This window comes from Scyliorhinus torazame, chromosome 1 (assembly GCF_047496885.1).
Source record: "Scyliorhinus torazame isolate Kashiwa2021f chromosome 1, sScyTor2.1, whole genome shotgun sequence".
In the NCBI taxonomy this organism is placed as follows: domain Eukaryota; kingdom Metazoa; phylum Chordata; class Chondrichthyes; order Carcharhiniformes; family Scyliorhinidae; genus Scyliorhinus; species Scyliorhinus torazame.
The window spans coordinates 313,362,862-313,388,718 of record NC_092707.1 but is presented as its reverse complement, the minus strand read 5'-3'; the positions used below and the strand labels follow the sequence as shown (position 1 = coordinate 313,388,718).

At 45.7% G+C, this 25,857-nt stretch overlaps 1 protein-coding gene across 12 annotated transcripts in view; it reads right to left on the bottom strand.

The window, feature by feature from the left end:
- The window catches only part of LOC140424010 (girdin-like), a 695,300-nt gene that overhangs the window by 527,482 nt on the left and 141,961 nt on the right, over positions 1–25,857 (bottom strand). For all 12 annotated transcript variants that reach the window (XM_072507832.1, XM_072507831.1, XM_072507835.1 and 9 more), the window contains 3 exons: positions 15,007–15,065; positions 11,995–12,078; positions 10,914–11,054 (listed from right to left, as the gene is read on the bottom strand). In XM_072507832.1, the coding sequence (XP_072363933.1) occupies positions 10,914–11,054; positions 11,995–12,078; positions 15,007–15,065 (284 nt within the window). The remainder of the gene's footprint in view (positions 1–10,913; positions 11,055–11,994; positions 12,079–15,006; positions 15,066–25,857) is intronic.

The window sequence follows — 25,857 nt, the reverse complement described above, 5'->3', positions numbered from 1 at the left end:
AGGAAGCCAAACCCCCGGGCGTGGAGACCTGGATAAATGACATGGCAGGGTTTATAAAACTAGAACGGATAAAGTTCGCACTAAGGGGTTCGGCTCAAGGGTTCACCAGGTGGTGGCAACCGTTCATTGACTACCTCGCAGAACGATAAAGGAAATGGGAAGGTAACAGCAGCAACCGGGGGGGGGGGGGGGGGGGGGGGGTCCTCAGGGGTGTTTTTGTATAGATATTTGTATTAGGCTATGTATATTGGATTGTTTGATTTTATTTTTGGAGAGTTATTATTTTTGATATGGCAGTTGCCATTTAGTTTATATATTATTTATTTATTTGTTAAAAACGGCCACTGTTATTTATACTGTTTTACTGTTGTAAAAAGGAAAACCTTTGTATTGTTTTATTTGGCCAAAAAATCTGAATAAAATATATATTTTTTTAAAAAGAAGTCTTCCAAAACAATATCAGGATCATCAAAGTCAACATGTTCAGCTGCTGACAAAATCTTTAGCCCCAAAATAATTTTTTGGTCCCTGACAGTTTGGTCAAGCTAAACCCAGCAATGCACCAAGTCTGTGTCTCACTTGATGCCAAATAAAACTTCAAAATATTAGCCGTGGCTCAGTGATCATCTCAGAGTCAGAAGGTTTTGGATACAAGTCTCATTCTGGCAACTAAAGCACATTTATTTATTTGGTGATTAGAAGTCCCTGAAAGCCAAGTACCAGCTGCCTTACTAGCTGAGTTTAAAATGACTAGTCTGCCAAGAGACATTCCTCGGGGAGACATTTGTGTCTAGGGGCAGCACAGTGGCACAGTGGGTAGCACTGCAGCCTCACAGCGCCAAGGTCCCAGGTTCGATCCTGGCTCTGGGTCACTGTCCATGTAGAGTTTACACACTCTCCCCGTGTTTGCGTGGGTTTTGCCCCCACAACCAAAAGATGCGCAGGGTAGGTGGATTGGCCACACTAAATTGGAAAAATGAATTGGGTACTCTTTAAAAAAAAAAAAGATTTTTTTTTTTTTTTTTTTTTTAAATTGTAAGCACTGTTTGTGTCTTTCCGCAAGTACATATGGGGTTTGTACAGAGGCCACAGTGGAGGAGGTTGACTGCACAGGGGCCTTGGCCTGCCCTGCACTTGTTTAGGAAGGACCACTCCCACTGTGATATTTCAAAGTCTGCCATTTGACAGATGGGTTTTGTAACAAGGAACTAGTTAGTGACTTGCCATACTTCATATTGCTGGATCTAAAGGACCTCTGCTGGTATGTTTTGCTCAGGCAGGTTGCTCCAAATAGGGCACCGAGATGGAAGGTGTGTAGTTTGAACAGAAAATCATGGATAGCAGTGAGGTGCAGCACAGATGGTACCAACTAGCTTGCAGCTTTTCAACAGTTGTCGGAATGTAGGAGAGTGATGTTGTCTGAGCGGATGGTTCCAGTGATGATGTGTATTTGGTTCAACTGAGTGTCCGCAAGATGTGTGTGTAATGACCTTTACCAACTAGGTGCATAGTACTCTGCTGTAGCAGATGATAAGGTTACGTTTGGTTAATAGATTGCTTCTAGTTTTTCTCAGATGTTCCCAGAAGGATAAAGTCAGTCACTCCCATGTGCGTTGGGTTGGGATCATGTTTAGTCTCTATTCATCCATGTACATATGCAACTCTTATTTGGGCACTAGTATTGTGCAGGTGGAATATACTGGGTATGGTTTTGGAGAAATACAGCATGTGCTGTAGTAGGCTGTCAACATCTTTGAGTGGACTTAGCTGGGAGTGGAGAGGTGGTATACCTGCATGAAACAAGTCCAAAGTGGGAGAACATAAATTGGGGCCAAGGCTCAAGGATTGCATTTTCCTGGAGTGGCACACCAGTCAGCTGCTTGGATCAGCTCCCAGTTTGAAGGAAGAGTGGAAAAAAAGTGACATCATAGCAAAGTTGCCCGTGGATTGGTTCGAAATAGTAGGATCGAGGGAATGAAAACATTGTTAGAGAAATTGTGGAGGAAGGGCTTTATCTTTCTGGGACATTGGGACCAGTTCTGGTGCAGGTGGAACCTGTACATGAAAGACAGGTTAAACCTTAGTAGACCAGAACTAATATCCTCAGATGGAGATTTATTGGTGCTGTTGGAAAGGGTATAAACTAGCTTGTCAAAGGGATGGGAATCAGAGGGAATTCAGATAGGAGAAAAACAAACATGGTAATGGAAAGTAGAAAGGTAGTGAACAAAAGTGGAAGGCAGAAGAAACAAATGCAAGCATGAAGGAGAGTCAAAATATGGAATAATATTTAAAAAGCTGTATTCAAGGTATATTCTATCTGAATACACACAAGGTAGGTGAATTGCTGGAAAAAATAGAAGTAAACAGGTATGACCGAATTACCACTTTGGAGACATAGCTGTAGGATGACCAAGACTTGGAACTGAATATTCAAGGTATTCAACATTTGAAAAAGGCAGGCAAAAAAGGAAAAGGTGAGGTAATGCTGATAATAAGGGATTAGATCTGTACATTAGTGAGAGAGGATCTTCGATCGGAAGAAGATTATATAGAGTCTGTTTGGGTGGAGCTAGCAAACAGCAAGGTGCAGCAAACATGTTTATAGGCCACTAAACAGTAGTGATAATTTAGGAAAGGTAGAAATCGGGAAATTAGGGGTGCATGTAATAAGGATAATGCAGTAATCATAAATAACTTCAATCTGCATAAAGACCGGGTGAATTTAATGAACAATAATTCCTGTAATGCAAGAGATGGTTTTCTCGAGCAGTGTATCGAGGAACCATTGATCTAGCACTTTCTCATCTGTGCGATAAGAAAGGACATAATAATAATTGTTGCAAAATAATCTTTAGGAAAGTGTTACCAGAATTTTACATCAACCTTGAGAACAATGTAGTTCAATCCAAAACTGGGGTCCTAAATATAAACACGGAAAACTGTGAGGATTTGAGGGGGAAGCTGGCTGTGGTGAATTGGGAAAATACATGAACACGTAGGAATGGCCAGTAGTCAAAAGAATCAACACAACGATTACAACAAATATACATGCCTTTGAGGCACAAAAAACCAACAGGAAAAGGGAGTAAACTGTAGCGAACAAAAAACATTAAAGATTTATTAGATCAAAGGAAGAAACTTATATAAACTTGCAAAAAGACAGTAAGCCTGAGGATTGGGAGCATTTTAGAATTCGGCAAAGGAAGACCAATAAACTGATAAAGCAAATGCGAATGGAATATCAATGTAAACTAGCAAGAAATAGAAAAACAATAAGAGTAGGGGGTTCCCATTAAAACTGCAATTACTTTCTGTCCAACCTTATCAGAAAAAACAAATATTAAAACACTATCCCTCTTAAGCTGCAAGATTTTACATTTCTAAATTGTAAAGTTTTGTTATTTGAAAAGAAAAATACAACTTTTGAGTTACAATATCACCTACTTGCCACCAATTTGCTTCCCAAATCTCCTGCACCCTGATACTCCTGGTTGCTACAGACCCTCTGCCACCCAACCCGACAAGTGTTCCTCTTCCCCTCACTGCCCTTAGAATTATGGCCTCTTACTCATCCGGGACTTGCTTTCCCATTCAAGATTCAAATCTGATTCAAAACAGGAGCTCTGATTTTGTGTAAGTCTGAGTCCTGATGGTGCAGAAGTGCCAAGCTGGGGCTGCTACAAATCATGTTTTCTTCTTTAACTGCTCCTGCAATGGGATTAGAATGGTTTGGTGGTTGTTTTTGACCTGTACGGACGCCATGAGCTGAAGGGCCTTTTCTGTGCTGTATGTTTCTATGACTGCGACTATGAATACGAAGGAGAAATAATGTAAATACCGGATGGCTGTGGCATACCTTTGGGTGGTCCCATGAAAAGTGAATGAACTTCTAAGATTTTGTAAGATGAGGGAGTTATAAACAGCCCCGAACAGGATCATAAATCTACCAAATCTCCCCTTAGCCTTCACTGCTTGAAGCAGCACATTCTCTCCATGTCTGCGTGGGTTTCCTCCGTGAGCTCCGGTTTCCTCCCACAGTCCAAAGATATGCAGGTTAGGTGGATTGGCCATGCTAAATTTCTACCTTAATGTCCAACAGCTAGGTGGGGTTACAGGATGGGGCAGGGGGTAGGCCTGGGTGGAATGTTCTTTCAGAGAGTCGGTGCAGACTTGATGGTGTAGCCACCTAAATTGGCCAACTCCCGATTTAAAATGGCGAACGGCAAAGGCTGATGGGAAAGTCAGCCAACAAGACAGAAACCTGCGGCTGTAGGTTTGCTGTGTATTTACCTCTGCAAAAGCCAGACAATATCGATACCAGCGGCCATCAGCATAACAAAGTAGCAGCCATCTACATACTGATGGGCAATCCCCAGGAACAATAAGTAACATTTTGGACACACAAAGCAAAGCCAGACTACTCGGCGCCAGCAGGAGCCAACACAAAGGAGGTAAACGAGCACCTCAAGACTGCCCATTGATCAGGGAACCGCTCCAGTATTGGAGAAAATCGAAACAAGCGATTGGGACAAAGTCCAATCACTTGGGACCAGGTACAGGGTCCACCCTGAAAGGCGGGAAGCCCCTGGGGACTATAAGAGTTAAGCCCAAAGTTCAAATCGCGCTCTTCAGCAGCTCCTCTTCGCTCTCTTCTTCCTGCCCGGGTCACTCAGCAACACAAACCAACATTGACCGTGACCGGTGCAGTGGTCGTCGACTGACGTGAGTCTTAATTCAACGCCCGCTACGAGATAAGCGCTCCTTGCTACCAATCCATACCAACTTCGAATCCCGCAGACTCAGAACCCGAACGAAAGGCCATTTGTTCCCCTGACCTGGTGGGCCAGTTCAAAGTTAAGTATAGGCCTGTTAGTTGTAGAAGTAGCTTAGACGTAGAATTTGTGCATGAGTAGCGATTACTGTGTATAATAAATGTGCTTTGATTTAAATCTTACTAATCGGTGTATTGGGTTATTGATCATTACTCGGACTTGAACCACGTGGCGGTATCATAAAGATACCTGGCGACTCGAGAGCAAAGGTAATAAAACAGATCAATTGAACCAAGGAGAAAATCAGCAACAATGGGCCAAATGGCTTCCTTCTACACTAGGTATTCTATGATTCTCTGATTTATAAAACCGAGGATCTCATCTGCCTTTTTAAACAGCTTTCGAAACTTATCTGCCACCTTCAAGGTTTGTATATGCACACCCTCTGGATTCTTAATTCCTGCATCACCGTTAAAATTCATTACATGAATACAAATCTCTCTCTTTTTTTTTTTTGCCATGTAGCCATTAAGACCAGCTTTTTTGCACTTGCAACACATTCCCCATCTCTACTCCTACCTACCGCAACCTAATGTCACAAAAGAGTTTATTTATGCCATGGTCAGTTATTCAATTAAAATTACTCCAGTTTTCTTTTCAATAATCTCCTGAGCTCAACCCTTCAGATATTTCAACTTGATAAAGCTCGATCATTCTACTTCACAGTCCTACACTTCTACCATTCTTGTGTTCACAATTCTGTGCTGGTTTCAATGCAACAATTTCAAAATCCTCATTATCTTCATGTCCCTTGCCCCATCCTAACTCTACAATATCCTTCAGCAATAGGTTCCTGGATCTTCCTCTGATTCTGGTCTCCTTTACATCACTCTCCCTTGCACCGCAGAGCTTTAAGCTAGCTTGGCCCTTTACTCTAGAATGTTCTCACTAGGTTTACCTTTTTGCTCCCATACGTCCTTATAATCCTTCTCTGGCCTTTGTGGAGTAATTGGGCGCGATCTTCCGGACTCGTTACACTCTCGTTCAAACATAACGAGGCTGGTGAATAGGCGGCGAACAGTTTGCAATGCAACCGACCTGCTCCCGTAGGTGGATTCGGAATCTTGCTGTAGCGTAGCGACAAAACCAATTATCAGCACATAAGCCCCATTTCCATACAATTAACGAGAGCCACCCGTCCTCCAATGGTCTCCTGTCATTTTCCGGCCTCTCCAGCAAGTGATCACGCTGGCACCAATTAGTACTCTTTTAAAAAACGTGAACCTGACAGAAGGGCTTCTGTAGGGAGCCAAGGAGGGGAGTAGCAATGTCTGCCCACAGGCAAAGAGATCAGAGGCGCTGGTCTTGCCACCCCAGTGTTTGGGGTGTGGGAGGGAGGGAGGGGGGGGGGGGGGGGAATGTTCCACAGGGTGGGCTACCATGGGAGAGTGCGGGGGGAGGGGGCAATCGCTCGTGGCACAACCCGTGCCAACCCTTGGATTCCCAACCCCATTCTGGGGGGCAACCCCTGACCCTGTCCATCTACCCCACCGATCACCCGTAACCCCCGCCGACAGCTGAGGCCTCTGGCTGAAGGCAATCGTTAATTGAGACTTGGCAATCGTGGTTACCTGAGCACTTATGCCAAGTGGGTTCCCGTGCGTAGGCAGGCCATGTAGCATGTGGGAGTTATTGCCTAGCATTCGAAACCATGATGTCAGGACACTGTGTGGGAGTCAACACCACACACGCAGCAGCCAACATTCAAACACCCAGGGTTGGGACACAGCTCCCGGGACACAACCACAGCCGGAGGGTGGGTGGGTGCCACAGGGAGGGGTGGGGAGTTGCCTGGAGAGACAGGCAAAGGGCCGGGGGGTCAGCCCGCATTGCGAAAGAAAATGACAAGAGGTATCATAATGGTTGTGCAAAAAGTCGTTTAAGGTGCTGTACAATACCCCATTTCCGAGAGTGCCAACCTCCCAACCACCGCCAGCCCCAACCCCCTACCAAACCCTGCCCTCTACCCAGTTGCCCTCGGAGATGTCAACATGCCAGGCCCTCCTAGTTCTACCACTACGTCTTGGTGTTCCCCAGGATGCACATCGGAGGTAGAGGCAGCCAGCTGCTTACCTTGTCCCGTGGCCTTCGATGCCCCTGGTGGGTGTCCTCTGGGGCCGTGTCCCGTGTGCTAGCTGTGAGACGCAGCCTCATCAAGAGGGGTGGAACTCAGGAGTGCTGGTGGACACCGTCGCCACCCCATGAGACAGGACCAGGTTGGCACTCAATGCCTCCTCCTCCCAGTCAGTGCCCATAGGGCCCTGGGGCTCACCTTGGGATGGAGGGGCATCTGGTTCGGGCCCGGGTGCCCCTGCATCATCTGGCTCTGCCAGCCCTGGTGGAACTCATGGTCCGCACCATCGTGTCAACACCTTCGACAATGCTCCTCAGTGACTGGGACACATCCTCCAGTGACTGAGCCGTGCTCTGATTGGCACAGCCATGCCCACCTGCGACTGGGATAAGCTCCGCAGCCCCTCGCCATTCCCATCCGAGAGCGGCATGTCCGCAGAACCCCATTAAGGTCGACCTGATAATGGGTGACATCCCCCAGTGAGGCAGACATACTGCTGAGACCCTCAGCCATGGCGTCACTGACTGCACGATACCTTGGACACCTTCACCCATTGTGCCAACGTCATGCACCAGGCTCTCCACTGCGGTCGCCTCCCTAGCAGTGTTGCCACTCATTACTGGCAATTGGAATCCTCTGTGATTCCTCCAATCGGCTATGGATCTGCTGGAGTGACACGGACATCTCCCTCTGAACATTCCAGCTGCTCCATATCGTCTCCATCAGCTCTGGGTAACTCTGTTCCAGAGGCGCAGCATCAAGCTGGGAGCCAGCTGGGTCCGGGGCTCCAGCAGACCTCCGACTGCTGTTTCGCCTTGCGGTTCCTGCCTCCACCTGATCCACATCATCAGCAATGTGGTGCTCACCAGATTATGCCCCACAAGCCTGACCACTGACATATCCCACCAAGGTATGTGTGGCTGCGCTAGTGTTGGTGACCGCCCTGTCCTCGGCCACACCTGTCACCTCCAGGGCCCGCTCCTCGAAAGAGGTGAAGATTCTCAAATCCGGCGCCCCACCGCCAGTCTGGGCCCTCTCCCACCCTCTTACAGGACAGCTTTTCCTGAGGGGATACAAAGAGGGCATCGTTAGCCACACGCATGGTTCAGAATTGTGTGGAGGGGTGAAGGGAGGGTTGGGGTGGAGAGAGTGCTGAAAGGGGAGGGGCATGGAGGAAGGGTTGGCGGTCGCCTGGGGGGGATGCTCCCTTGGGAGGTGGGACGTTGCTGTCTACTCACTCAGGCTTCCCGATGTAGGTCGTTGACCTTCTTCCGAAACAGGAGACCGGTCCTCATGGTCACACTGCCTGCTGCCGCCACCTCGTCCCAGCAAGCATTGGCTGCCTTGTGGCTCATCCTCCGGGACCTTCGGGGGAACAGGACATCCCTCCTGGCCTCCACCACGTCCAGGAGCCTTTCCGAATCTTGGGGCCGGTCTCCCCAGTGCCATTGTTGCGAGCTGGCTGAGGTTGGCTGAGCAAGTGGAGCCTAAGTGCTGCTTGGGCTGCCGACCGCGGTCCTGGTGAATCAGCTGGCATTTGGGCCGGGAAGCCCGTGAGGCCTCGTTAAGTGGACCAATGAACGTTGAATAGTGTTGCCAGCCTCGCCTGGCCGAGTGTCAGGAAACTCGCGGGAATTCCCGCTCACTACCGCACTTGGAGATTTTCCCAGTGAATCGCGGCCATTATCACCCCTGAGGTACTAATTACATGAAAAAAGTATTACTATAGTACAAGCTATCATCATCAGGCTGGTGAAATATACACAGATCATCTTGGAAATGCCAAAGGAACACTGAGATAAGGGGTGGGATTCTCCGAGCCTCCACACGGTAATTGCGCTAGGCGTGGGGGCGGAGAATGGGCATCAAAACCGAGATTGGATCCGATGCAGCTCCCGCGCTTCTTCGGTCCGTGTTTTTTCGTGGGTGTGGGGACATGGCCCCATTATTGGAGAACCCCGCCCAAGTATTTTGGGAGGGCGGGGGGGATGGTTTAGGAGAGTTAAAAGCAGTCACCTAATGCAGTCCTCATGACCCTAATGCAGTCACTTACGTCTGATTTTTAAAAAAACGAATTGTGGATTTTGGGCATTTATTGCCCATCTCTAGATGCGCACTTGAAAAGTTGGTGGTGAGCTGCCGTCTTGAATCGCTGCAGTTCCTGAGGTTTAGGTACACCCATAGTACTGTTAGGGAGGGAATTCTTTCACTATCGCTGGCTCAAAATCCTGGAACAGCGATATATTTCCAAGTCAGGATGATGAGTGACTTGGAGGGGAATCTCTAGGTGGTGGTGCTCCCAAGTGTCTGCTGCTCTTGCCCCTCTAGAAGGTAGTGGTCATGGGGTTGGAATGTGCTACCTAAGGAACCTTGGTGAGTACCGACAGTGCATCTTGTAGATGGTACACACTGCTGCCACTGTTTGGTGGTTGAGGAATTGAATGTTTGTGGAAGTGGGAGCAATCAAGCGGGCTGCTGTCCTGGATGGGTGCCGAGCATCTCGAGAGTTGGAGGCGCAAGACTCTTGCCTTTGATCTGCTCTGGTGGCCACAGTATGTATATGGCTAGTCCAGTTCAGTTTCTGGTAACCCCATGTTATTGATAAAGATATTCCTCAAACAGTTAAAGACTCTCCAAACGAGTTGTAAGCCAATGAAATAAGATGCACGAAAAACAAACAAAAAACTCAATAAAATCAGAAATAAATGCAACAAAATGTGAAATAAAAACAAATCATGTCAAAAGTATAATTAGGAAGCTCTAAACAGAAACCCTGAAAACACATCTTTGAGAAATTAAGAACATGAATTTCTTTAAATATATTTCCTGACTGGGAACCATACCTTTAGTACAAGATTGGTCTAAACCCTAGATAAGCCACATAAATGGGGTTTTCTGAAGATCATTCACCAAAGTTACTGCAACCAAGAGGGGTGTTATATTACCATGCTTGATAATATGTTGTATTCTTTATCCTTTCTTCCAAAATGATTTGATGTAGTGTTGACAAAGAAAATATCAAAAGATTGAAACAAAACTAATTATTACACTGCTAATTAAATTAAGTTCACACACTCTACTGAGGTAGATAATAATTAAGTAATACTGAATCTGTCTTACATTACTCAATAATCTAAATAGTCACTAACTACACTATGATCTAACCTTGTGTTAACTCTTAACTACTCTAATCTTCTTATGCTTTCATAGAACATAGAACGATACAGCGTAGTACAGGCCCTTCGGCCCACGATGTTGCACCGAAACAAAAGCCATCTAACCTACACTATAGAACATAGAACGATACAACGCAGTACAGGCCCTTCGGCCCATGATGTTGCACCGAAACAAAAGTCATCTAACCTACACTATTCACCATGCTTTCTCCTTATGCTACTCCTTCCAGCTTCTCCCAGAATTCCCTGAGAGTCTGACTTAAATACAGAGAAGTGATAGCGCCATCTAGTGTTTGGTTTACACAGGTGTAATTATTAACCCTTCACTAACCTGACTATATACATATTATTACTGGGGAGCTACCCAGCAAATTCCTGATATTAGTATTTAAAGCCAAGAATATACTGGTCACACATTAATTTTATATGGGTACCAGGAGGCCATTGTGCTTACTTGCATAATAAGTAGTTCTGAGGTTTACTGCCTAATTTTCTGTCCCACTTGACCCATGCCTTTAACTAGCATACCAACCAATGCTACCAGAAGGACATTCTGGAAACTGTATCCTTAAATGCCCAATATTCGTAGTACCAAAAGATGAAAGATTTCCCTTATTTAGCTGTTTGTAGTTTGTACTTAAACTTGAACTACATTGCTTAACCGCCACTTAATGATGCAATTCATTATGGTGATAAACTATTTAAAAAATGATTGCTGTGGAAAGTCTCAAATCAATTTGCAATTTTGAAACCATCCTTTTGTTTGCAACACTTAAATAAGGTCATGTTTTATTAACAATTTTTCTGGAATAGTAACAGTGTTCGTACCTCACATTTTTCATCTCTTTCATCCACAAGTCTTTTCAGCTGAATTGCCAATTTTTTGAAAAAAGAATGTAGGTCCTCACGGGAAAGGTCAGCCAATTCCATCCACTGCATGTCAAAGACATTTTCCTGATTGTGAGTCACCTTCACAACATAAAAAGTGGATTATGATTTCCAATGATATACAGCTGTATATAATAGAACATACAGAAATGACAAACATTCAGCTTTTTACAGTAATGCGTATTTGTGTACAGTGTCACTTTTAAAGTTAATATGTCTGAAATTAAGATATATTTCTACTTTAAAATTAATTTTGAGCAGTGAGATTTTCTCACCTATGCACAAAGTAATATTTCACATACTGATATAATTATAGTCATAATTTATACGGGGTTGGGATAGGGGCAGGTTGGAGTGTGAAGGATACAGTTACTTTAAGGGAAATCCACTCTGGACTCGCACTTGATCCCCCTAGGTTGCTGCTTTTACTTCCTTGCAGAAAACAATACGTGAATCTAAAACGTAACAGCAAGAGTACTGTACAATGGATGGATGGACGGGCGGATGGAGAGGTTGACCTTCTTTTCAAGCATAAAGGCAGCCATATCAAGTTATTCAGCAATTTACATTAATTTGCCTTTATTTACCTCTATACCACAACTGGAAGCATACCAAGACAGTAAAGAAAGTGGCAGAAGGATATAGAGGACTTGAGTCAGGCCAGATTGGAGCACAGTCATTTGGAAGTGGTCATCTTTCTTAATTGACAAATCAGTTTACCAATTCTCATGACACCAATTATATCATATATATTATGCTCACCACCTCACAACACCTCAGATTATCTAATCCCTTCTCCCAAATCATAGGATACACATCCAGGACAGCAGGAAACATTCCAATAGCTCACCAACATTTAATATTTCATGTGTGAGCCTCAACGAATGTTTGGTGGGAGGGGATCAGGGTGTGGAAGGCATTATGGTTCAAAATGTTCAGGTTCTCATCAAACATCTTTATACATGACCATCTTCGAGCGACTTCCAAGTTATTATAAAAATATTGTAATTTCAGAACAAACCTCTTGAATGTGAGTTGCAACAGCAGCCTTTGTATCAAAATCAAGAACTTTTATGCTTTCGATAAATTCTTCTTTTCTTTCACACTGGAATAAAAATAATCATTAAATCCAGCTTCCTTTTGGGACGAGAGGTGACTCCCATCCCGCCAAAGCAAGCTAAAATCAGCCCTTATAAAGTTTGAGACAATGGATTCATCCTAGGACAATGACATTGAAAGTGGTATCGTGCAAGCAACAAAACATTGGAAATTAAACATTCAGAGCTCTGGCAGATTGATTGAGCCCAGGTTCAGGATCCTTACCTTCATCTTCTAATAATCTCGTGGCCACTTGTTTCCTGGAAGTGGGGTAACTGAAAGATGGTTTTTTTGGTTACAATACAGGGAATTTTGGAGGAGCCAAGACTACAGGGAAGAAGATTGTGAGCTCATAAATAATGGAACTGCTCGTGTCAGACCCATGCCTCATGAACATTTACCACTTGAGCATGAACATTTACCACTTGAGCAAAGATGTTGTTTAATACACCATTAATCTTCCTCTGCAAGGGGCAACACAGTAGCATAGTGGTTAGCACTGCTGCCTCATGGCGCTGAGGACCCATGTTCGATTCTGGCCCCGGGTCACTGACCGTATGGAGTTTGCACATTCTCCCCATGTCTGCCTGGGTCTCACCCCACAACCCAACGATGTGCAGGGTAGGTGGATTGGCCATGCTAAGTTGTCCCTTAATTGGAAAAAAATAATTGGATACTCTAAATTTATTTAAAAAAGAAAACTCAGACGGCAAGGTAGCACAGTGGTTAGCACTGTGGCTTCACAGCATCAGGGTCCCAGGTTCGATTCCCGGCTTGGGTCACTGTCTGTGCTGAGTCTACCCATTCTCCCTGTATCTGCGTGGGTTTCCTCTGGGTGCTCCGGTTTCCTCCCACAGTCCAAAGATGTGCAGGTTAGGTAGATTGGCCATAATAAATTGCCCTTAGTGTCCAAAAAGGTTAGATGGGGTTATTGGGTTAGGGGTGTAGGGTGGAAGTGAGGGCTCAAGTGGGTTGGTGCAGACTCGATGGGCCGAATGGCCTCCTTCTGCACTGTATGTTCTATGTTCCTCTGCAGGTATAGAATCTCTGGGTAACTGAACATCGCAATACAACAACAAAACACAGTAAGAGAATGCTATGGAACAACCAGTAAAATAGAGGCAACGGTCATTATTCCAAAGCAGTCATGCTCCAACTCAAATATTTGAAAAGTCGAGCACAAAAAAAATTTTTTGCCTTTGGCAAATGAAAACCCTTTCGTCTCCTCACATGGTGCTTCATTATTTGATGCTGAACGGACTCTATCAGATAATGGAGAGTAGATCAACAAGGAAACCAGGAAAATCCTTTCTCAATTGGCAGAGATGGAGCAAACTCGTTAAATAAGATTTGATAATGGCTGGAAGCAATTAAGCTCCAATATTAGCACCGACAACTTATATTTATGCAACATCGGAAATACCAAAGGCCCTTTGTAATGAATAAGGTCAGTGAACGTGAAGTCTGGGCCAAGTGGCAAAACGGATTGCTAGCTGCCCGTAAGACAAAAAGCAGAGCGCTAGAATAAAGGACAGTAATTCAAAGGCAGAAGGTGACAAGTGATGTTCCAAAAGATCCAGTGTAGTTCACAATTTACGGGCGCAATCCTCTGGCCATGCTGTACCGGAAAAGCAGCTCACCACGACGCAGCATGGCAGTTGAAAGCCGGGAGACCCCACTCCCAGGATCCGCCCGGCTCTCAACACCTCGCGAGATTCAACGAGAGGAATCCTGCCCACAATAAGCGGGATCACATTTTCGCAAATCTGCATATTAGAGCGAGGCAGGAAGCCTCACTCTAATGTGCAGATTCCCGAGGTCCTTGAGGCTTTGGGATTCAATCCCTTCACCTCAAGGACCTTGGGCGAGCGCCGTTTGGTACTAGTCCCCACAAACGGGACCAGAAGGAATGGCACACGAGGGGGTCTCCAAGGGGATCGGAGGCCCCCAGCTGCATGCCCTTTGGGCAGGGTGGTGCCTAGTCACGTCTGGTGCCACCTGGGTGCCAGTCTTATACTGCCAAGGTGCCACTGCCAACTGAAAAGGTGCCAGGTTGGCACTGCCCTCCCATGTTGCGTTCAGGCTTGCAGGGGGTCGGCGATTCATTTCAGGGCCTCTGAGATCAGGACACCATTTTTAAAAAGTTCTGACGAGCAGAGCTCCCCAATGTAAAAAAATGGGGCTGTGTGTGGCCTCGGCCTGCACAATCCCCGTTCAGGCCCCTTATTTAAAGTGACTTGCGTTGAATAGCCATACGTTTCTCGGCACTGCGAGGGCTGGAAAACACACAGCTAAACGTGCTCGCTTGGGCGCATTGTTTCTTTTTGGGAAGATCACACCCTACATTAACAATTTGGACATTGAAATCATAAAACACAATTTCCAAATTTGTGAGTAACACCAAATTGTGGGTCGGCAGGGAAATAGTCAAATAGAAAGAGGCATTAATAAACTTGGGCAAACAACTGACAACCTAAGTTTAATCGATAAATGAGAGGTAGTACATAATGTAAGGAAGAATTGAGGGGGATGAGAGCATGGGGTATAATGGAGATGGTGTAATTTATTATTTTGAAAGCCAGTCTAGGTGGGGCTCAAGAGTACAAATATACCAGTCACACAAACCATAAAAAGGGGAACCTAACACTCGGCTTTACTTCCAGATGGATAGAATTGAAAAGCACGGAAGTTGTACAAAACCTATTTTGAACCTTAGTTCGACCACATTTGTGTAGTGTGTGATATTCTAGCTATTATATTATGAAAAGTTTGAGTCACACTGGAGACCGTGTGGAAAAATCTACAAGGATGATACCAGAAATGCACAGGTATACCCATCAGGAAAGGATTGATTGGTTGGGCCTCAGTTCTCCTGAAGCAGAATTAGAAAAGCAAAAGTGAGTTTATTTAAAAATAGAATACGGACATCACCAACCTGAACAGCACAGCCCAGAAGGAGTAGCAGAAGCTTCTTCATCTCTTCAATACCCTGTTCTGAAATAGATGAACCATCACTGTAAATCACTAGAATTAACCTTTGTATGGTAGGTTCAAATAGTTGCCTACAAACAGGTTAAGTTTTTTCAAACCTGCAGTTCACTGTAATATATAGTACAATGGTCCTGAAGGAAATATAACAAAACATTAATCTGTGGTCTGATCACTGCATGAACATACAGAGAGATATCACTAATTACTTTGATAGATTAGTACAACTATCATTTGGGTCATGACTCCATTGCAAAAGGGTAAAAAAAACAAATTTCCTATCTTCGCCAAATAGATTTTACAGTGTATCCAAATAGAGGTGATTTTGGAGCAATAATCCAAACTCAATATACATATTAGTTAGAAGACAACTAATTTCATTTGTGACCTATGGTTGTGCTCTTAATTTTTCCAGCATACTATTGTGTTGCAATCAATCCTTGGTACTTACTGTTTTGCATGTATTGCGATGCTGGTATGACTGCGTATTCTAAATAGGAGGGATCTAAATCATTTGCTATCAGGATTCTCTGTGAAAGCCAGGCCATTATTTCCTTGATAACAGACTCTTAACCTAAGCAATTATTTTTTGTTGCAGATTTTAAACTGTAGACAAAGTATATTTTAAGATCAGAATACTACAATGAAACAGAACAAGAGATGCACACTGCACCATTTCACCTTTGGTTCAATGTTTTTACTGTAATTTGATTCATATTTTACCCCCGATAGCATGTGTGCAAGTGGAAAAAGAAAGCAAAATGAACACAGGTGGCCCTTCATTTACACCCGTCAATGAACAATGAAATACTAATACACTGTAGATCACAGTTTAGAAATCGAACTTCGAAGGTTTAGGAAAAAACAGGATCACCTTATATGTATGGTATAAACTGTAAACCGCCAGTGGTGTAGGTGGTCACCATTTTAAAATGTGGAAACAAAAACGGAGCCGTAATTCAAATTAAATCACGTCTTGATTTAATGAAATCATTCTCCAAGGTTAGTTCAAACCACAATCAATCTTGTGAAAAAAACATCAACTTTGGCATCCGACGCAAAGAGTTCATCAAATTTATTCTGAGTCACTTTGGCTATGACATTACATTCCAGTTTCATAACTATCCACCCACAATAAATTACCCTCCATTTAATGGGATATTCTGTAGATTTTAAATGAACTGATGGCAGTTTGTGCATTGATAGCACTTCACAATTTAATGATAAAACCTCACAAAACATCAAGTAGGGCAGCATGAATACTCCCACACTGTGAAGGCTTTTGCCCCACCAACCACCTACCATTTTATGTGAACATGATCCTTGAATAGTTCGTCGAGGCCCACATCTAAAGGTTGAACTAGATACCTGCTGCTATAACTACAACCAGAGTTATTTGTTAATAGGCTCCTCTTGATCTCATTGGTTATAATGGATCCTAACATGTCCCAAGTTACACATAGCAATCCATAACTTCACTCCATCCTCATCCATTCAATCACTCATGGACATGCACAAAAACCGCTGCAGGGAACTTCGGCATGGTTTTACATTTGAAAATTACCATGAGCTTTAATTTAGGAGTCGACTGTGCAAGTTACTACCACCCTGAAACCGTCCTTCACATGTCCTATGGTTTTCACTAGAACAGTTTTCGAACCTCTATACAGTGTGATGTTTTGTCATACTGAAATACATGAGTGTTTCATCCATGTTGTTGATGTGGCATAATGGGTACTCCTGTTTTTGCTGCTGTCTGAATGAATCCCTGGAACTGGTCATTTTGCAGAGGTCTTTTGGTAGTTTCTGAGCTACGACTCCTCCTTCCATTCTCATACCAGTTGTTCACTAACACTGAATTCTCTCGCTGCAACATAGTTATTTGATGAGTTAACAAATGCTACAACTTGTAGCTTGAAAACAGCTTCAATGTTTTTGCAGGAAGAATTACTTCTATTTGTCAGTCTCTTTACACAGTCTGCTTCTTGTGGGCATGTCTTAAATTCACTCAACTTCGTGGCCTGCTTGATCCCATGCACCAACTTACAAGGTGAATATCACCTAAACACTTAATTCCAAGCAGAAAATTAAGGCCAGCTCCAATGCAAATATAGCCATATAAATGCTTATGCTCGTTTAAAATGCAGTGCTGACTGATTCTCGAATAGAAGCTAAACATTTTTTTTTTTAATAAACATTTTATTGAGGTATTTTTGGTATTATAGCAACAACAAAATAAACAATGTACATGAAACTATAAACATAGTGCAAAAGCCGTCTCCCTCCCTTACAGGTCTCACCTTTATTAACTCCCTACTCTAAGCTAAACTAACCCCCGCCCCCCACCCCTTCTGCTGGCAATTTTCCACGAAGAAGTCGACCACCCAGGTTGATAGGGTTGTGAAGAAGGCCTATGGAGTGTTGGCCTTTATTGGTAGAGGGATTGAGTTCCGGAGTCGGGAGGTCATGTTGCAGCTGTACAGAACTCTGGTACGGCCGCATTTGGAGTATTGCGTACAGTTCTGGTCACCGCATTATAGGAAGGACGTGGAGGCTTTGGAGCGGGTGCAGAGGAGATTTACCAGGATGTTGCCTGGTATGGAGGGAAAATCTTATGAGGAAAGGCTGATGGACTTGAGGTTGTTTTCGTTGGAGACAAGGTTAAGAAGAGACTTAATAGAGGCATACAAAATGATCAGGGGGTTAGATAGGGTGGACAGTGAGAGCCTTCTCCCGCGGATGGAAATGGCTGGCACGAGGGGACATAGCTTTAAACTGAGGGGTAATAGATATAGGACAGAGGTCAGAGGTAGGTTCTTTACGCAAAGAGTGGTGAGGCCGTGGAATGCCCTACCGGCAACAGTAGTGAACTCGCCAACATTGAGGGCATTTAAAAGTTTATTGGATAAGCATATGGATGCTAATGGCATAGTGTAGATTAGATGGCTTTTGTTTCGGTGCAACATCGTGGGCCGAAGGGCCTGTACTGCGCTGTATCGTTCTATGTTCTATGTTCCTTGAACACCCCATTGACCTCTACTGGGTCCAAGATTGTGTTCCCTCCTCTGTCTTTCACTCTCCCTAGCTGCCTACCTTTTCCTGAGCTGGTGCACAAGCATTCTACTGGCCTTCTCTCCATGCTCATATATCGTCCCCCTCGCCTTCCTCAACTGCTCCACCGCATTCCCCGTAAATAACGATCCAAATTCCACTTGTCGCCTCCCTCGTTCCTTCAGTAATCCTGCCTCCGGGGCCTCCGCATACCTCCTGTCTACTTAGTACTTGGTACTTCCCCGACCAACTTATCAGTCTCTGCCCGCTCTTCCTTCTCCCTATGGGCCCGAATCAAAATCAGCTCCCCTCTGACCATTGCCTTCAATGCTTCCCAAACCATTGCTGCTGAGACTTCCCCTGTATCGTTAATTTCCAGCTAGTACTGGATGCATTTCCTCACCCGCCCGCACACCCCCTCGTCCACTAATAGTCCTACATTCAATCTTCATTGCGGGCACTGACCACCCTCCTTGCTCACCTGTAGGTCCATCCAATGTGGGGCATGGTCCGACACAGCAATTGCCGAATACTCGGCGTCAACCACCCCTGGCAGTAAAGCCCGATTCAAAATAAAAAAGTCGATCCGGGAGAGTACTTTATGTACTTGTGAGAAGAAGGAGAACTCCTTCGCTCTTGGCCGCCCAAACCTACATGGGTCTGCCCCACCCATCTGCTCCATGAACCCCTTTAGTTCCTTCGCCATTGCCGGGACCCTGCCTGTCCTTGAACCCGACCGGTTCAGTCTTGGGTCAATGGCTGTATTGAAGCCCCCCCCCGGCCATGATCAGCTTGTTTGAATCCAGATCCGGGATCTTTCCTAACATCCATCTTACAAGCTCCACATCATCCCAGTTTGGTGTGTAGACATTCACAAGCACCACCAGCAACCCTTCCAGCTTCCCCCTAACCATGATATATCTACCCCCCCCCACATCCGCAAGTATTCTCCCCGACTCAAATGAGACTCGCTTATTAATCAGGATCGCGACCCCTCTAGTCTTAGAACCCAGCCCCGAGTGAAATACCTGCCGACCCACCCCTTCCTCAGTCTGGTCTAGTCAATTACCCTCAGGTGTGTCTCCTGTAGCATTACCACGTGCGCCTTCAATCCCTTCAAATATGCGAACACGCGAGCCCTCTTAACCGGTTCATTCAACCCTTTGACATTCCACATGATCAGCCTGGTCGGGAGGCTTCTCACCCCCCCCCCCCCCCCCCTCCCCCCTCCAAAATCAACGATCCCCCTTCTTAGGTAGCCTCCGTCCCCGACCTCCCATTTATCTCCAAGCAACAGTCCCTCTCCTGTCAGCAGAGCAATTTACCCCCACCCCTTAACAGCACATTAAATGCAACCATGCAATCCCCTTCAACAAACAAAACATCCGCTCATCCCCCACTGCGCTTCCGTGAGCCAACTTGCCCAGCTGGCTTGGTTACTCTTCCCCCCCCCCCCATGGCGCCAGACATCTTCCCTCCTATTGTTCCCCCCCCTCCCCCCACTCGGACATACCTATTCAAAAGGCACATTTCCACCCAAACACACCCAAAGAAAAAACATCATAGATTCACCCACCCTTCCTCCAGCAGTATAAAGTTAACTCAAAAACTTAGCAACAGCCCAAAAAACGATACAAAAGGCATTTCTCATGCAGTTCAAAAGTAAGATCAATTTTAGCAGAGTCCCTACAGCAAAGATCAATCACCCCAGTCTCTATCTAGACGATTGCTTTTCACAAAGTCCATTGCTTCATCCGGCGACTCAAAGTACAATTGCTGCCCTTCATAGGTGACCCATAGACGAACTGGGTAATGTAGACCAAACTTCACCTTACTCTTGAAACGGGTCAATTTCACTCGGTTGAATCCCGCTCTTCTCTTGGCCTGGTCCGCACCCAGATCTTGGTAGATGCGCAGAATTTTATTCTCCCACTTACAGCTTTGCGTTTGCTTGGCCCAACCAAAATCTGCTTCTTATTCAGGAATGTGCATTCGTACCACCATTGCCCTTGGTGGCTCATACTCCCACGGCACCCTCGCAAGCGGTCTGTGCGCTCTGGCCACCTCCAGGAGTCTAGGAAACGACCCATCACCCATTAACTTCCCGAGCATACTCGCCACATAAACCCTTGCTTCCGTTCCCTCCATTCCCTCACATCCCTCAGGGAGGCCAACGATCCTCAAGATCTGCCGGCGGGACCTATTCTCTAGGTCCTCCACCTTGCCCTGCAGCCTTTTCTGTTGGCTCTTTCATCAGCCCCACCTGCGTCTCCAGCGCAGTTAGGTGTTCCTCATGCTCAGCCACTGTTTCCTCCACCTTCTGGACCGCCCGATCTTGGGCTTCCAATCTCTGCCCCACCCGAGTGATCGACTCCTTGGTCGGGTCCAGGCATTCCTTTTTTTGCTTGGCGAAGCCCTCCCGAATAAACTCCACCAGCTGGTCTGGTGTCCACTGGGCCGCTGAGCCAGTACACTGCAGATCCGCCATGCTTTCCTTTGCTGCAGAATCTATACGTGCCTGCTCGATTTGGTTCTTCCTTCCCTTATGTCCACTTCTGTACCATGTCTCCATATACTGGGTGGGATTCCTCCTCCGACTCATCCACCACCGACCCATCAAACAAAATTCTGAAAAAGGTCGGGGGAAAAGGTCCAAAAAGTCACGAGTGGAAGCCACCAAATATGCGACCTACTCCCTCATGGCCGCCACCGGAAGTCACCAAATGGGTTTTTAACGACAATGGTTTCATGGTCATCATTACACATTTAATTCCGGATTTTTTTTTTTTTTTTTTTTTTTTATCAAATTCAAATTTCACCATCTGCAGTGTTAGGAATTGAACCTGGGTCCCCAGAGCATTATTCTAGGTCTCTGGCTAACTAGGGGTCCTTCCTGATGATTCCCTTATTTCGCATTTCTTTATTTTTTTGCTGTTATCATTTTGATCCGTGGATGCTTAACGGACACGTATCTTTAAGTCAAGCAGCACAGAGAATGAGGAATTCAAAAAGTTGAAACATAATAGATGGCGCTGGTTTTTGAGCAGAACTCAGACTTTGTGGCACCCAAGAAATGGGGTGGGTCTCAGTTCGATTTGTTGGCTGGTGGCCAATGAATTGGCTAAAGGATGTATTCTGCCCTGCAACAGGTGGTGATTGGCTCCTGCCTAAGTGGGATGATTTCCAGAGACCCAAGGACAGCAGGGTTGGGGTCCTGGACACTCGGAGGAAAGGATCTCTCTCGCTCCCAAGAAAAGCTGCTGTATTCCTGAAACTGCAGAGACCTGAATAAATCTACTATTACAGACTGGAAATAGAAATCTCAAACTGACGGCTTGGATTAAAGCTGTGCTAGAAACAACCATCTGAAAGAATGGCTCATCATTTTACTTTTAATTATTATTTTTATACCGCTCTTCTCCTCTCTTTTGTGTGCATATTCCAGCGCAGGCAAGTTTAAGCCGGGGGGGGGTTTGTGATAGTTAACCTGTTGTATTAGCAGGGGGGTTTGTGATAGTTAACCTGTTGTATTAGCTGCATGTTGAATTATAGTTACTGTTATTAATAACATTGTGTTTAAATTTACAAATCCGGTGACTGTAACCTGTTGCATTGGCTGCATATTATCATAGATTATCATAGAATTTACAGTGCAGAAGGAGGCCATTCAGCCCATCGAGTCTGCACCGGCTCTTGGAAAGAGCACCCTACCCAAGGTCAACACCTCCACCCTATTCCCATAACCCTACCCAACACGAAGGGCAATTTTGGACACAAAGGGCAATTTAGCATGGCCAATTCACCCTAACCTGCACATCTTTGGACTGTGGGAGGAAACCGGAGCACCCGGAGGAAACCCACGCACACACGGGGAGGATGTGCAGACTCCGCACAGACAGTGACCCAAGCCAGAATCGAACCTGGGACCCTGGAGCGGTGAAGCAATTGTGCTATCCACAAGGCTACCATGCTGCCCCAATATATTGAATCATAGTTACTGCTATTAATAAAATTAATTGTGTTTAAATTTACAAACCTGGTGACTGTAGTTATTGGGCAACTAAGGCCCAAAGGCTTTGGGTTTTTTTTCTAAGAATTATTTATTAATATCAATTGTGTTGCGACTCCGGGTCAAATTGACCGTGCACTAGCCCAGGGAGTCGTCGTAACACTCATCTAAATGCTTCTTCAATGTTGTGAGGGCTCCCATCTCTACCACCCTCTCAAGGTTGTGGGTTCCAGATTCCCACCACATTCCGAGTGAAAAAGATTTTCCACAAATCCCTTCTGAATCTCCCTTTCCAAACATCTATTCCACCTCGTTGTTGACCCATCTACTAAGGGGAAAGGTTTCTTCCCATCTACATCCCTCAATTTTGTACACCTCGATGACGTCCACCCTCAGCCTTCTCTTTGCTAAGGAAAACAATCCCAGCTGAATTCCATGTAGACTACATCAATTGCATTACCCTCATCGACACACCTCGTCACCTCCCCAAAAAATTCAAACACATTTGTTAGACAAGGAAGCTCCAGTGACAACATGAGACCAAGTCGCGTGAAAGGTGGCTCCCACAAGGATCCTTGCTCTTCGATCCCTTATGCTTGTTTGGTGTTTAAACCCAGCTGGCCAAACTGGGTAACGGTCAGCCAACAGAGCCAATTTGAAAATCTCATCGAAAAAGCTTACTGGAAACAAATCTCAGCCTGGTAGTCTGGCGAGAGGATCGGAGGGGGAGATAGCGGAGGCGGCCGGGCCCATCATGGTAGACACTGCAAGGATGCTGGGGTTTGGACACTTGGGTAGGGAGGACAGGCTAGGGGGATTATGTTTTTCGCTTTCTGTTGCCTTTTTGGGCAGGAACTCTGGGTGGGGTCTACCTCGCTAGTAATAAGGAGTAGGCTGGTAAACAGGAGCAGAGTGGGGGGGGGGGGGGGGGGGGGGGGGCTGCGACATGTTGGTCCAGGCATGGACGGTCTTGGCTCACCAGGGGCCAGAACGTGTTGGCTGCATGTGCACTGGAGGAAATGCCGATGGTTTTAGTAAACGTGAACATGGCTGTTTTTACTTCCTGGGGTAAGGAGGTCTCGTTTTCCCCCAATGCACAAGGTCTACTCAAGAATAGATGACTTTGTAATGGGTAGGAATCTTCCCTCTGGGGTGAAGAAGGCGGAATATCCGGCTGGGGTTATATCTGCATTTGGTAGACCTAGTGCTGGAGGCGGCTGGATGTAGTGTATGGGATGGAGGTTGGACGTAGGGCTTTTATCGGATAGGGGTTTTGTGGGACTGTTTTGAGAACCATAGGGGGAATACGTGGAGTTCAATGAGAATGGGATGGTCTCGCCCTGTATTCTGTGGGAGGCCTTGAAGGTAATGATTAGAGGGGAGCATATAATATCAGAGGTTTGTGGACCAGCTGGTCCCACTGTTGATAGGGATGTTTAACAATGCTCTGGCATGGGGTTCCCTCCACGAGGTGCTTTGGCAACATCCATCTACCTTCCCCTGAAAAAGGAGAAGGATTCCACAGAATGCAGGCTGTACCACACGATTTCTGGCTTAATGTAGATGCAAAGCTTATGGTTAAGGATCCAGCACGGGACTGGAACCCTGTTTCCCCGGAGGTAATTGGGGAGGACCAGATGGGATTTGTAAAGGGCTGAAAACTGTTGTCCAATGTGAGGCGACTGCTGAGCGTGGTTCTTACCCCAACGGCTGGACTGGAACCCGAGCTAATTGTGTTGTTAGATGCAGAAAAAACATTCAATAAGGTCCAGTGGAGGTACCTCTTGGCAGTTTTGGAGCAGTTTGGATTTGGCCCTAGGTGCGTCCGTTGTATGAGGCTCCTTCCGCCAGTGTTTGTACCATACATTTGGGGCCTTTCTGGTTGCACGGGGGACAAGACAGGGAGGTCCTATGTCTCCCCTTCTGTTCGCTTTAGCAATTGAGCCAACAGCCCTGATGGCTTCAAACAAAACAAAGAACAAAGAACAAAGAAATGTACAGCACAGGAACAGGCCCTTCGGCCCTCCAAGCCCGTGCCGACCATACTGCCCGACTAAACTACAATCTTCTACACTTCCTGGGTCCGTATCCTTCTATTCCCATCCTATTCATATATTTGTCAAGATGCCCCTTAAATGTCCCTATCGTCCCTGCTTCCACTACCTCCTCCGGTAGCGAGTTCCAGGCACCCACTACCCTCTGCGTAAAAAACTTGCCTCTTACATCTACTCTAAACCTTGCCCCTCTCACCTTAAACCTATGCCCCCTAGTAATTGACCCCTCTACCCTGGGGAAAAGCCTCTGACTATCCACTCTGTCTATGCCCCTCATAATTTTGTATACCTCTATCAGGTCGCCCCTCAACCTCCTTCGTTCCAGTGAGAACAAACCGAGTTTATTCAATCGCTCCTCATAGCTTATGCCCTCCATACCAGGCAACATTCTGGTAAATCTCTTCTGCACCCTCTCTAAAGCCTCCACATCCTTCTGGTAGTGTGGCGACCAGAATTGAACACTATACTCCAAGTGTGGCCTAACTAAGGTTCTAGTGAAGCGGGATAGTAAGGAGTGGTATGGAACACAAGGTATTCCTGTATGCAGATAATCTTTCGTTGTACCTGAAAGATCTGGGGCCAGCAATGGGAGACATCATGAGTATATTGAAGAGCTTTAGCACCTTTTCTGGAAACAAGTTAAATTTAGAGAAGAGCGAGTATTTTTTGGTCAGCATTCCATGAAAGGAAGCCAGTTTGGGGGTACGACCTATTCGTCTGACGGGACTAGCTTTCAGTATCTGGGAGTCCAGGTGGCTCGGGAATGGGCTTGGCTCCATGAATTGAATTATACCAGCTGTGGGGAGGGTCAAAGCTGATCTACAAAGGTGGGACAGCCTCCCATTGTCCTTGGCGGGCAAGATTCAATCAATCAAGATGAATATCTTGCCAAGATTCTTAATCCTATTTCAGTGTCTGCCGGCATTTCTACCCAAGTCATTTTTCGGGGTGTTGAGCAGTTTATATCAGGCTTCAAATGGGCGGTAAAACTCATAGGATTGGGAGGGGTGTTCTATAGAAGAAGAGACTTGCGTTGCCAAATTTGATATTTTATTACTGGGCTGCTAAGGTGTTGGGACCCAGGGTCTACCTGGGTGCATTTGGAGTTTGGGTGGTGTAGAGGGTCCAGTTTGGAAGCACCGTTGGCGGCCTCTCTTCCATTTGTTCCGGCAAAGTACTCATCAAACCCAGTTGTTGTCTCCACTTCAGAAATATGGAGGTAACTCCCCAACATTTCAAGCTGGGGTCAGTGTCAAGGCTGGCCCCTCTTTTTGTTAATCACCTTTTCAAGCCAGCACGGTTGGATGCTACATTTGGGGTGTGGAAAGAGGTGGTCATTGACTTCAGGAAGCAAAGTATTGTACACACCCTTGTCTGCATCAATGACGTTGAGGTGGAGGTAGTTGACAGTTTCAAATTCCTGGGTGTGCACATCACCAACCATCTGTCCTGGTCCACCCACGTCGATGCTACGACCAAGCAAGCACAATAACACCTATACTTCCTCAAGAAACTAAGGAAATTCGGCATGTCCACATTGACTCTTATTAATTTTTGCAGTTGCACCATAGAAAGCATCCTATCTGGCTGCATCACAGTTTAGTATGGCAACTGCTCGGCTCCAGACTTTAAAAATGAGAATCGTGAACACGGCCCAATCCATCAATCAAAGCCCCCCCCCCTC